Source organism: Hemibagrus wyckioides, linkage group LG24 (assembly GCF_019097595.1).
Source record: "Hemibagrus wyckioides isolate EC202008001 linkage group LG24, SWU_Hwy_1.0, whole genome shotgun sequence".
In the NCBI taxonomy this organism is placed as follows: Eukaryota; Metazoa; Chordata; class Actinopteri; order Siluriformes; family Bagridae; genus Hemibagrus; species Hemibagrus wyckioides.
Window position 1 is genome coordinate 12,538,066 of NC_080733.1, and position 14,101 is coordinate 12,552,166.

Below are 14,101 nucleotides of genomic sequence, written 5' to 3' on the forward strand. Positions count from 1 at the left end.
CCAATTCACTCTATTTCATAAATATCATCATTTTATTAAACCGTTGAAAAGTTTATGGATTTCCATTCTTTCTCATATCAGATAATTGGAAGAACTGAATGTAAGTGTGAAATGTGATATCACCCTCCTTTTGACCTTTTGTAGAGGAACAGATATTTATTTTTCTTTCCTGGTTTTTCATTAGTCATTCAGTGAGACACACAGTGAGTGCTCATATTGCTTGCCTGGCGCGTTGGTGTCCCCAGGTTCAAAACGCTTTCCGAGGTTTGTGATTGCTGTCACTATGACACCATGCATTCCTGTAACTCTTCAAATTGTTGACCGTGATGTGGAAGAGTGATCTGTGTTCCTTCAATAGTGTACTTTATGACAAGAAACATAGTTTCTTAGTTACAGCACAACACAAAAGAGGCGTGTGGTTATCAAGTGTAATTCCTTGCGCTGTACTAACAAGTATGTTTATTCAGTTGGGAGACATCATTATCTAGGCAGATTAGCTCACATGAGCCATATTTCATGCACCAGTAAATAAACGGCAGTATTATGTATTAATAAATATATCAGGTTTATATATGAGGCATGATGCTAAAGTGACAAAGTTTTTGTAATAATAATAACAAATAACAAAATAAAATTACACTACACTTGCAATATATATTACCTTAGGACACACAACTAATCAGTTGCTTCAACACACCAACATAATGCACTGATTGTGGATGTTTTCCTTCCTTTCTTATGTCAAGTAGCGGATGTAGCTTAGAGAGCAGTGACATTAATGGAATACATTCATGAAACCAGATTATATAAAATGGTGCAAGATATAAAGCTTCACATGAAGTCAGGAAAGCTCAGTTTTGCGCCAGTAAGAGGCCTCACGTAGGCAGTTACGCAATAATAGCAACTAAGTAAACAAAATAATAAATAGGACCTGGGAGGGGAGCTTAAAAGGCAGCTGATTTTATATACAGCAAACTCCATGTAGGTCTGCACAGAACTATAGCCTAAGATTAGTTTATGGAAACCTCTTAACATCCGAATTAACAAAGTTTAAATTGCAATTACAGATTTAGTAAAAAAAAAAAAATATTACATTCACATTAGAAACAAGCATAGTGCAAAGCCACAAATATTGTATCACATGACAGGATCTTACAGCACTGGATACGATGCAGCTCAAACATGCAGATCTGCAGTTTCTGACTCTAATATTGGCACGCAATGCCACGATGATGCCAGGAATCCTGTGTCAGGTTTGTGTGTGTGTGTGTGTGTTTGTGTGTTATTTTTATCCAAAGCCTTGCAGATTTCACTATCACAGACTGCGGACTTTTGGTTCTCTCCAAGAGAAAAGTGTTAATCTAGGATCAGTGCTCTGTGTGTGTATATTCGGATCAGCGTGTGTAGTTATTATTGTTTATTATGTATATAGCACTGGCAGTAAACAATTATGAATAATCCTCTCAGGATAGTGAAAGTTAGCAAGCAGGGTAATGCTATAAAAGGATTTCATTATAGAAAGAGTTTCATTTCTTTGAAGCAACCTGCTCCACTACATATCTAAACTTAATGCATTTCATTAGATCACAGCATCCATTGATCATATTATTTTAAATATTACTCATAAAATGTCAGTATAAGTGCACCTCTCGTTCAACATCGGCCTGGGGATCCTCAAGCCAGCTAAGCTAATGGTAGCTACGTTTCTAATGTTAACAGTGAAGAATATTTAAATGGATGGATATGAATAAAACAACCTTACAGAAATCCTGTCAGATTAGCTGATGTTTTTGAGCTGATCGAGTTTTATAAATTCCTTACAAAGATTCAGAGACACTCTTACCTTTTCATTTTGAAGTAGCTAACATGAAGCAATTTATAATTAATTATATTAATAATTGCTGACATTAGAAGGCTTTCCAACATCAGCTAATATGGCAGGATTTCTGAAAAAGTCATGTATATAAATGTAAGTCTTTGCTAACACTGCACAAATCACGCATAACATTATGAGCAGAGGCAGGTGAAGTGAATAACACTCCTCATCATGGCACCTGTTAGTGGGTGGGATATATTAGGCAGCAAGTGAACATTTTGTCCTCAAAGTCGATGTGTTAGAAGCAGGAAAAATAAGCAAGCGTAAATATTTGAGCGAGTTTGATGAAGGGCCAAAACTGCAGCTCTTGTGGGGTGTTCCCAGTCTGCAGTGGTCAGTATCTATCAAAAGTGGTCCAAGGAAGGAACAGTGGTGAACCGGCGACAGGGTCATGGGCGGCCAAGGCTCATCGATGCATGTGGGGAGTGAAGGCTGGCCCGTGTGATCCGATCCAACAGAAGAGCTACTGTTGCTCAAATTGCTGAAGAGGTTAATGCTGGTTCTGATAGAAAGGTGTCAGAATACACAGTGCAGGACGGGTCAGGGCTGTTTTGGCAGCTCAGAGGGGACCAACACAATATTAGGCAGGTGGTCATAATGTTATGCCTGATCAGTGTACACAGCCCACAGCATTACTTTTCTGACAGGATTTCCGAAAGGTTGTTTTTTTATAGATATATAATTCTTTAATTTTAGTATTAGACAGCTAGTTAGCATTAACTAACCTATCAGGATGTTTAAGAGGAGTATTAAATGTTAAATGCATTTAAGTTGTATAACAAAATCCTGTCAGAATTCATTCCAGTTTGGCTCATGGCTTTGCTAGTTGGCTTCTGTGATATTTCCAGTGATCTCCCTCTTTCTACTACTTCTGGCTTCCATTTATTGGCTTACATTCCCATAAATGGTCTTTCATATCAAACATTAACAAATCTCTTTCTATTCTGTAGCAAAACATTTTTCGCATACTCATTCAAAGGTCATTTTATAATTTCCAGTCCACCTACTGACATCTGAAAAAATCGGGTGGATTTTTTGGGAGTCCCATGTTGTCCCATGAACAATTTTAGACAGTGTTTTAAAAGGCACTTTAAACAATTCATCAAATGTTGTGACTCAACACAATGTTATCTATTTGACAGAAAGACTGAAAGTTTTGTCTTCAACAGACCTGCCCTTATTTTAGAACATTGTTAAACATAACCCTTACCTCCCATGATAAATTACTGAGTATGTTCAGAGGACAAAACAGCCAATCCTTCTCTCTTTGAAGCTTAAAAATATAATGTTTCTTTTTATTAAAATATAACATTCTTTTGTTCTTCATACAAATATTATTTGTCATGTATTAGGAGTGTTATTCAAACAATGTCCTAAATACTAGGTTACTAATGTGCGCCCCTTACATAATTTTTATTCCATTATTTTCATGCCTAGGTAACTTTAAAGAGAATGATTTGGCAGAACAAGGGCTTCGCAAATCCTCCTGCCACATCGTCAAAGTATGCATATGGAGAATGATGTCTAGACAAATAGAAAAGAGCTTTATTAATGGTGAGTGGCTGAAAGAGGCTTAAGGCCACAGAGCAGTGCTTTAAACTGTTTTTCCTTCAGTTTAATGAGTCTCTAATAATACAAAAAAACGAGTTCCTACTAATTTGTTTTAATCCAGTGAATCATGCACATGCTTACGAACATCAGCATTCCGGTTAGATTGATTATCTCAGTTACAAGGCCAACTAAGGAGAAAAACACCAAGTGACCTTCACATGAACTTCTCTTCAGCATTAACTTCTTCAGCAACTTGAGCAACAGTAGCTCGCCTGTTGGATCGGATCACACGGGGCAGCCTTCACTCCCCACGTGCATCATGCCCCTGTCGCCGGTTCACCACTGTTCCTTCCTTGGACCATTTTTGATAGATACTGACCACTGCAGACCAGGAACACCCCACAAGAGCTGCAGTTTTGAAGATGCTCTGATCCAGTCGTCTCTGATCCCATCACAATTTGGCCCTTGTCAAACTCGCTCAAATCCTTACCCTTGCCCATTTTTCCTGCTTCTAACACATCAACTTTGAGGACAAAATGCTGCCTAATATATCCCACCCACTAACAGTTCACTTCACCTGTCACTGCTCATAATGTTATGCCTGATCGGTGTATGTACACATATATCTAAATTTGCTTATATACATATTAATATTTGCAATTCTGCTTAAATACTAACTGCACTGGCCAACTTCACTGGCCTTGTACTTGTACTCGGTACAGTAACAATAAATTTGATCTAATCTAAATCTAATCTAATTTGATGTAGAGGAATTGACTTAGAATAAATGCTTGGAATTTTTAAAAAAAATTAGGCCAGCATATCTGTTCTAAAAGTGATTTTACAGGTAAGCAGTTATTCATTTCCATCAGACACTTTTTCATAGTGACACTTTTCCTGTGGCTGAATCTGAAATATAATTCTACTGACTATGAAGTGCACTACACACAAAGTGTAGATTCTATCGCACCGTTATTCCACTCCAAATGAAGTGGAACTGCATATATAGTGAATAGGAAGCTATTTGAATTTAGACTTTTTAGACTTTATTGGAGGGGGAGAAAATGATTCCTTCATGATGATAGATGTTAGCAATAACACGAAACATTATTGACACAAAATATTGCACCGATAAATACAGGAAACGTAATCAGAAACATTAAAGATTATAAGAATAGTATGATATTGTCTCATGTTGATTTTAATTCCTTAAGAAATTATCACAGGTTTCAACTTCTGTGGTTTACGTAATACAAAGGTAATGCAGCAGAACTGTTTAATAACAGTATACATGTGCATAAAATATTACATAATAGGAGTAATCAATTACATTATAGGTTTGGTAATATTCAAATGCATTCAGACTTTTAATATTAAAACATTTAATAATCACTGTAATACCCTATTAGCCAGTATACAGTGTTAATGTGTCAGTTTTATAGCTCTGTTCCTGTTCCTATTCCTATTCTGTTCCTCAGTATGGTTTTACTCTGTGATTGTTGCTGTGGCTGTTGCTATGTACGAGATAGTGAGAGCACTTCCCTGAGCTTTTCATATCACTCTCTAATCCTGATATCTCTCTGGACAGTTGCATAGTATCCCTGAAATTAAATCAAGACTTAGTCATAGCATAGAGGAATAACGTTCTGTGCTTCTGCATGTATACTTTTGTCAAGGCTCAATAAATAATAATAGTATATAATATATAATAATTGATTTAATATTTAATATAGTAACCTGTGTAATGAAATCTGGCTATATAAATGTGTGTGTGTCTGTGTGTGTATTCTGCATTTCTTTCTTATGACTCCCTACAGGAGGGTAGGTTTGCACTACAGCCCTACCCATCTACTTCTTCAGTAGTCCACCCACTAAAGGCCTCAGCTCTGAGACCTCACCAGTAAAGCTTAATTTTGGCAGGGTTGAGGTACAGAGCCTATTCCAGGAATATTGGGCACAAGGGAAGGCTACACCCTGGGTGGTTGACTCAGGTCCATCTCAGTAATCTGTAAATTCTTAGAGTTCCAATATGTTTGTAATGCGCTACTTGTTTATTTTGATCAGTCAGATGTACACACTGCATTCATTTATTACTGTAGCGATTCTATAATTGGGGAAAACCGTATGGCATTTCTCTTGTACACACACCTAAAATTTACTTATCAATTGTTAACAGAAGTGAGATGGGTTCAGGTTCCCCAAAATACTTACTAACTTACAGTCCAGCCTATATAAGCACATATACATTAAATCCATCCATCCATCCATTGTCTATACCCGCTTTATTCCTAATTAGGGTCACGGGGATCTCAGTACACATTGGGCAAAAGGCCGGGGTACACCCTGGACAGGTTGCCAGGGCCACAGAAACAACCCCTGCCCCCGTGTGGGGTTACATTAAATCCATAATATTTAAAAAATATGTATATGTATAATTTATTTAACTATTGCTTTCTTTGCCTTCATGAGCTTTTTATATGTTATTTTATTGGGTACAAGATGCTATTTGACACTATTTACTGTAGCATTTGCCATTTGCCTATTTCTTATAAACCCAAAATTCATAAGAGCATCATGTTCAACATTTTAGTTTTTTTTTTTTTTTTACCATATACTTCTGTTTGAGCAAATTGTTTTAGGAGTCCTGGGATGAGCACAGAACAGTTTTTACGATTACAGCAGCTGTTCAGAGGTACACATTCACTATCCAAATGAGATAATTCACTTAAGCAAGGGTGAGACTTTGGCATAAATGGACTTTTTGGGCAGAAGCGTGGGTTTTGTGGAAAAGCAAATCTTTATGGTATCCAGGTGAGGTTATCTAGCAGGTGATTCAACCAGGTCTTATTCAAGGGCCCAAGCTCTCGATGTCCTGGAACTCTATTGTTTACTTGCATTTAACGTCTCCTTTTTTTATTGGTAAACTTGAAATGGCTGTGAAATTATTAAGTGGCTATCTGACTCTCAAGCAATAGCAAGAGTCCCTCAAAGTTACTCCAAATTAACTGTATAAATATTTTAACTGTTCAGTTTTTCATTTTGTTTGAAAGGTTCTTTCAGTACTTGTTTGTGATTTACGGCTGGATCACTATAAAAAAAATGGCGTTAGCTCCTGAATGTCCTTTGTTCTATGTTTCCTCTGAAGGTTTTAAGAGCGAGAGAGAGAAATTGATCTGCAGTAATATATCTATCAGGTCTCTTTTTTCTCTTGCACTCTCTCTTGTTCTTGTCTCTGCTCTATGCTGCTTTCAAACTGCTGTGTCATCTCTCCTGCATGGGGAGTGCCTCTGTGTGATGGTCATTAAACGTGAGAGGGCTGATGCAGCTCAGAACTGCAGGTAGTGCCTTCATGGTTTCAATGTGTGGGATAATCGCTTTACCTTGACCACAAATTCTATATGTAAAGATCGTTTTCAGTCTGGCATGCAGACTTTCATTCATAACATGAAGATCATGTGTTATTCTAAATGTGGAGGCAGCCTGTGTGGTGGAGACATGGTGTCAGTGATGTAGTATGAATGGAGGCATCAGCACTGAGCTTTAGAAAACACACACACACACACACACAGCAGACAGTCATCAGGAAAATGACACGCATCACTGCTTTGAATTGCAGCTTTGAGATGGGAAGTATTTTCAGGAAAGCAAAGTGGTTCCTGATGCTTTCTCTTTTCACTAAAAACTTTTCACTACGAAGCAGGCTCGAAGGGCTAAACCTCATCCTAAAAAGGCTCAAATTATTGGCATATACATCATAATATTTTTTAGTAATAAATCTCTTAAAGGGGATATTTTTACTTGCAACTGACAATAACAGCGCCACCAGTGGTCATAAGTAAAAGTCCATAGAATTGTATAACGTCTGGGGCTGATTTCTTTCTAACTCAGGCTGTAGATTCACACAGTCTGATGTGAAAATTTCATATGCAGTAGGGCTAATTTGTTTTAAGCCTGTCTGCTTCATTCACCTCAGTGATTGAGAAGGTTATTATGTACATTATCCAAAATATATAACATCCAGAAATGTTATTTTGTACATTTGATAACATCTGGAACATGATTTTCATGATTTTAGTATGCTGTGATATATGTCATACAGCATACTAAAATCATGAAAATCATGTTCCAGATGTTATCAAATGTACAAAATAACATTTCTGGATGTTATATATTTTGGATAATGTACATAATAACCTTCTCAATCACTTGTGTAAAAAACAGCTGTATGACATATATATATATATATATATATATATATATATATATATATATATATATATATATATATATATATATATGTCATACAGCTGTTTTTTTAAAATCCAAACTTAACTAGTACTTTTTGGTAGTTTTAAGGATGATTTGCTTCTGAAATGTGCCACCTTTATTCATGGAAAGAGTTTTTTATGTACCAGTTGTGAGCTGGAGTGCTGGACCAAAATAAACAGTGGTTAAATAAATTACAGAGGAAAGAAGAATACAGGGAAATGAAGTGCAGTCTCTTTCTCTCTCTCTCTCTCTCTCTCTCTCTCTCTCTCTTTCCCTCTCTCTCTCTTCCTCTTTTATAGTATCTCTGCAGCTCCTTCTTGGTGCCAAGTCTCCCATCAATTGAACATGATAACTATCCTGTACTGTGATTGGCTATAATGCCTAAGAGGCAGGGGATAGGACGTTCGGTGGAAGGAAGAAAGCATGGGAGGAAGAGGAGGGGTGCACTTTTTCCTCTCATACTTTCCCTGCAGGAGTGAGCAAGAGAGAGAGAGAGAGAGAGAGAGAGAGAGAATGACTGAAAAACAGAAGTCAGCAAGCACAGCTACAGACTGCATGAAAGAGAGCAGAGCTTAGATTTGCCAGTGTAGTGGAGACTGCAGGACTGATTCACTTTGCGCAGAGTACTTCACACATCCACCCTCACACACACACATACACACACACACATATTCTTGAAGAAGCTGTGGGAACTGCGGGAGCATGGATACGTCCAGGTCGATCCAGCATGAGATCACCTCTCTTAAAGGTACTGCCTATATCTCTCTCGCTCGCACTCTCTCTCATCTCTTCCATCTCACACACACACACACACACACACCAGCTTGAGGAGGAATGTGCTATGCATTAAGTCAATGAACTGAATTCAGTGCAAACGTCAGCAGAGCTTTAGATTCCATCTCTCCCTCCCTCTGTGTTCAGTCTGTCATTTTGAAAGCTAATTCTGCCTTTGTCTGAGAGCATTCATGGATTAACATGTGTGCTGTCCGGGCTATAGGGGGAGGGAAACCGGCTTGTGTAAGCCATGCTACTGCTGAGGTCAGCGTCAGGCTCAAGTCTGCGTTTTTTATATCACACTTTTTTCTTTCTTTGCAAGGATGCGGCATGCATGCGGCACACTCACAGCTGCATCACCACAGCAACAGTAAGGGGAAAACCTCACCTCACTTCCTTTCGGAGTGAAGTGTGGAGTGATATGTATGGAAGATTCACAGAGTGTAGCTAAATGAGGAAGTCTTCCTCTATTTCAGGAGCTGTCAGTCCTGCCTCATTAAATATTAAACCAGAGACACAGAGATGGGAGGGAGAACGAACATGTTAGCTTACAGACGTCGCCAATTGTGTTTCTGCGTTTAGGGAAAAAAGGGAAGTATGGGCTGGTGTACACTTTATATCACCAGTATGTCACAAGTTTGTGTTCTGTTTACACCGACATTGCTGCTTGCACCATGCTACAGAACATCAGGTCACTTTACCTCTATTTTGGGTTTAAGAGACAAAATATTATCAAAGTCCCCAGGCTAGAACTAGAGGAGAATTAGGACAAACAAATACATGCAAATCTTTCTAACTTTTGTCACAAAAATCCGTTCTCTCTCCCTAAAATGTCAATCAGTGTGAATAGCATTCATAAACCACACTCCTATCACACGACCATGACTAAGCTAAATAGTTTTTGGTTCATTTAAATTTAATACATCACACTTTTTTGCGACATTTCCTGTTTGTTCCTCTTGGCATCTCACGTTCTGTTTTGCTCCAAGCTTCACCTTGTATGATTCATCAGTTGCACTGTAGGAGATCGATATGCTCTTCAGAAACCCCGGAGAGACTAATGGCTCTGTTGAATACAATGCATATTTGCTGAGTCATTGTATGAAAGGTATTTAAACCTAGGCAGCATCCTAGCTACTTCAGTCCTGCATTTTGAAATACAGCTGCATCTTTTCACAACACTTAAAAAATGCAGTATTCCTGTGGTAAGGATCAGAAGGAATAAATGAGCTCTCACTCCCTTTTTGTCTCAGGGCCTTTTTTCTTCTCCCAAGGCATAAATAACTAATGATGAGGGGCGCACACACACAGCTTCTTCTTAAACCTGCTTGAAAAGTATTTCTGGTGAAGCTGAATATTTTTGCAAGGCACTCTGGTTAAATGTGATGGGGCTGTTAAATCACTGTCTGGGGAGAAATGCATCTGGCGGAGGATCTAAAAAAAACCCTTTTCTTCTTTGCTCTGAATGAGTATTTTTCCAAGGGTCAAGACAGACAAAGGCTTCACGCCCTGCTGTACAATTCCAGTGAACTTAGTTAAAATGCCTGGCATGTTTCAGACAGTTACCTAAGTTCATTTACAGACTTCAGCATGTGTGTGTTTGTGTTCATGGTAGCTTAAGTTCAAGCTTGAGATTTATCTATCTGGTTAGTTACACCTAGAGTCCAAAAAGAATTGTGAATATTATAAAATGTGCATTTGTACATGTAATGAAGTCTGTGATTACTGAGTTCTCAGTTGGTCCTGAACAGACCAAAGACCTTTGTTATTCATTTTTAGTAAGGTATTTATTATGCTCATGAATGCTGCATTCTGTCATTATGCCCAGTGGCAGGCCTACTGCCAGTGTCTCCCCGGGCTTTTGTTGTTTAAAGCTGCAGTGGGTCTTGGCGTAAATTTACTGAGTCTCATTAATGAGTTTCGGGCATTTTGTTTTTGTCAACCTTTGAAAAGACTAGATTTCACATTAAATGGTATTCATCAGTTAATTCTAAAGGCTCTTGATTGGTGTGAAGGATTTGTTTTTGGTAAAAGTCTGAAGGTAGGACAATTAATATACTTGGAAAAATGAGAGCAAGCAGGGTTTCTGAGGGTTACAAAGGCATTATGTAAGTAATAAATTTATGACATGGCATTATGGGAATAATCAGTGACAGGCCTGTGCAAAGCAGAGTAATTGTTACATTCTAAAGTTGATTATTTTTCCAATAGCAGTATGTCCCAAAGTGTTTTATTTCTCTAAGCTTATTGTCAACTAAAAATGTTACATATTAAGGAATTTTATTTATTTATTTATTATTTATTTGATTTATTTATAGTTAAAGTTAATGTAATGGAAAGTCTGTAAAACAAGTACAATTCCTGTTATCACTTACCTTATAGCAGCTATAATCTGTAATTCTTTGTTTTTTCTCTTTCTTGAAGTCAGTGAGAAACAGCAGCTTTTCATGTTACTGAGAAACTGCAAAGACCTGCAACTGTCTACTATTCTGACTAATACCAAGCTTAGACACTGGAGACTTCTTGCAAAACTGCTAAATATATCTTCACAGAAACCATGTCGGAAATAACACACGTTTTTAAACCTGCTTGAGTGCAGCATCCACCAAGATCCTGTATCAGCTGCTAAAATAGATATAAAAAATATATAAAAATTTAACTAAAGCATTTTACAGTTAATCTCTTTTACATAAAATCCCTTACATGTAAATATAATAAATATAGTAAAGTATAATGCATAAATTTAATCTTAACAATCATAGCAAAAAAAACAAAACAAAACAGTCAAGTCAAGCAAAAATAAACATGCAAAAATACATTTAATTCAAACCGTTGATATTTCTTACAGAAGCTGATCCTCTATGTTTTCTCAAATATCCTTTTCATCATTTTTTGCTAGATGCCAATACTGTATAGGATCGGTGCTGTTTCTAGTAGTGAGCCCCCTCACTAAAATGTTGAGGATCTGGCAACGAAATAACTGTAGGGATTTAGATGAACCTGTAAACCTTTCAGGAATTATTATTTGAAACACACACAGAGGGAGAGAGATTCTCTAAGCTTAATAATATATACATGCATCATCATCACATTTTACCAAACCATGACTTCTTTAATGTGGCCTAAAGCTGCACAACAATATGAATAACTATATCACTGGAAGGCAGCACAGTGGCTTCTGTGTCCTTGGTTCGAGTCTCACTCCTGCTCACTGTGTGTGGAGTTTGCATGTTCTCCCCGTGCTCCTCCCACAGACCAAAGACATGGTTCTAGGCTGAATGGCTGAGTCTAGGCTGTAGTGTGTGAATGAGTGTGTGTGTGTGTGTGTGCCCTGATGGGTTGGCACTCTGTCCAGGGTGTATCCTGCCTTGATGCCCGATGACGCCTGAGGCACAGGCTCCCCGTGACCCGATGATAGCTCGGATAAGCGGTACAGACAATGAAATGAAATGAAATGAAGTGAAATATCACTGGAAATAAATGTGTAAGTGATGTAAGCAGGATGGCAGGATGGAAACACTCTGTGAAGTGTCACTGCAGTACATAGGTGCTGTAAATCTGAGAGGTAGCAGTTCCTGTTCCTGCAGCATTAGGCACAAACAAGCAACTCTTTAACAGGATATGTGTAGAACAGGATATGTCTTATGTTCTGTTAAAATGTAGTAGACTATTTACTTTTCAGGGTGTAGATGTGTGTGTATATATGTGTGTGTGTGTGTGTGGGCAAGACAAACTGTCAGATATTCCTATACTTTTGGGGACATTTAGGCGGCCCCTACAAAGCAAAGTTCAGTTTTTTAAAACAAACTGCAAATTTTATATAACAACAAACAAACAAACGCTAAACGGAAGGGCAATAAAGTGTTTCCTTTTGCTTACGGAGGTTAACATTAAGGTTAGATTTAGGGCTAGGGGATTAAATAAACAATAATTATGTCAATGGAAAGTCCTCAAAAGGAAATTAAGTCAGATGTGTCTGTGCATGTGTGTGTGTGTGTGTGTGTGTGTGTGTTCTTACCCAGACTGAGGAATGTTCTGTTGGGTTTTTCCCTCTATTTTCTTTCTTTTCATCCTAGAGAGGCTGCGTTTATTCTAAATATGGCTGATCAGACTTTGCATCTGCTCCGACTTATACAATTAGGTTTTTTTCTGATGTAGACCAGCCTGACAAATCATTACCAGACTGAAAAAATTTCACTGGAAATAAACACATTTGCAACCAACTTAGCTCTTGTAGATGGCTATTGTATTGTGTGGCTGGTGTTACTATTCATACACTTTTAATGCAGTGCATTTAGCTTTCACCAGTCTGTTGTTATTGTACTACAGTGTTTACTTTATATATTAAATGCTGTCATGTGTCCACTTGCTAACAGCAATAACTGCTGATTTATTGAAAGCCTTAAAAAAGATAATGTCGACATATTAATACACACATCAGTATAGCTAAAGATTTATCCTACAGATACAGTATAGAAATGATCGGTATTATGACCAGTAACAGTAATTGTAAGGACTTATATATGCTCTTTTTTGCAGTGTTTTTCAATCTCACTCTATTCTGTGTATGATATATAATATGTCTGATTAATGCAGAAAATAATATTGAGACATTTCTCTGTACTGAACATTGAAACATACTCAAATCTCCTAACTAACAGAATAAGATATACAGTTTATGAAGCAAATTCAATACTACTGCTCATATGATCTAATAATCAGAGAGACATTGTAGAATAGCTTAGCAAATCTGTTACTATGTCGTTAAAGGGGTCTTTAAGGCTCTTTCTTTAGAGCAGGGGCGTCAAACTTTATCCACAAAGGGCTGGTGTGGGTGCAGGTTTTCATTCCAACCAAGCAGAAGCCACACCTGATTCCACCTGCTTAATCGACTGATCTTGACTTTCAGTGGAATCAGGTGTGGCTCCTGCTTGGTTGGAATGAGAACCTGCACCACACCGGCCCTTTGCGGATAAGCTTTGGCACCCCTGCCTTATGTGTCAGCCCTGGAAATTTTTATGCACACATTCTTCCATTTGAGACATTAGTCACATATGTGATAGTGTTTATTGATGCCTTAACACCCACATTTAGACTTTTGTTCTAAGTCGATTTGAGTGAACAACGTTTCATTCATTCATTCATTCCATTATAAAAACAGAACAGTTCTTCTTTGTTCTTCTTCATCACATATGCATTACTGATGTGAAATATACACAGCAAGCCAATGCATTTAGCTGAAGTCAATAAAGAGCCTGAGTATGTAAAACGAGTTTGTGGTTTGGATTGAAAAATTATCAAATGCATTTTAATAGCTTTTTTCTGAAAAAAAAAAAGAAAAAGAAAATGTGAGATGACCGTATCTGGCATTTAGTTTCATGCTTTATTGTCCTAAAATCATTCTTGCTCTCATAAAAATGCTAAATTGTGTGTTTTTTCTGCCAATAATAAGAACCATTGAACGAATTCATCAGATTCTGGATAATAGCAATAGATGATTATCAAATGTGTCAAAAGCACATTTTAGAGCAAAGAACCCAGTTGTTTTTTCTGGTTTCTGGATGAGAAATATGATCCCAGAACATTTCTGTGCCTGAGCAACAGAATGTTCAATCACTGTTCAGTTAAATA

General features: G+C 37.5%; 1 protein-coding gene across 4 annotated transcripts in view; it reads left to right on the forward strand.

Moving 5' to 3' along the window:
- The window catches only part of pleca (plectin a), a 110,370-nt gene that overhangs the window by 27,559 nt on the left and 68,710 nt on the right, over positions 1-14,101 (forward strand). The window contains exon 1 of one of the 4 annotated variants that reach the window (XM_058378340.1): positions 8,218-8,444. The exons of the other annotated variants lie outside the window; for them this stretch is intronic. Within the exon in view, the coding sequence (XP_058234323.1) occupies positions 8,399-8,444 (46 nt within the window). The 5' untranslated portion in view covers positions 8,218-8,398. Of the gene's footprint in view, positions 1-8,217; positions 8,445-14,101 lie in introns of those variants that run through there. 4 annotated transcript variants of the gene reach the window in all.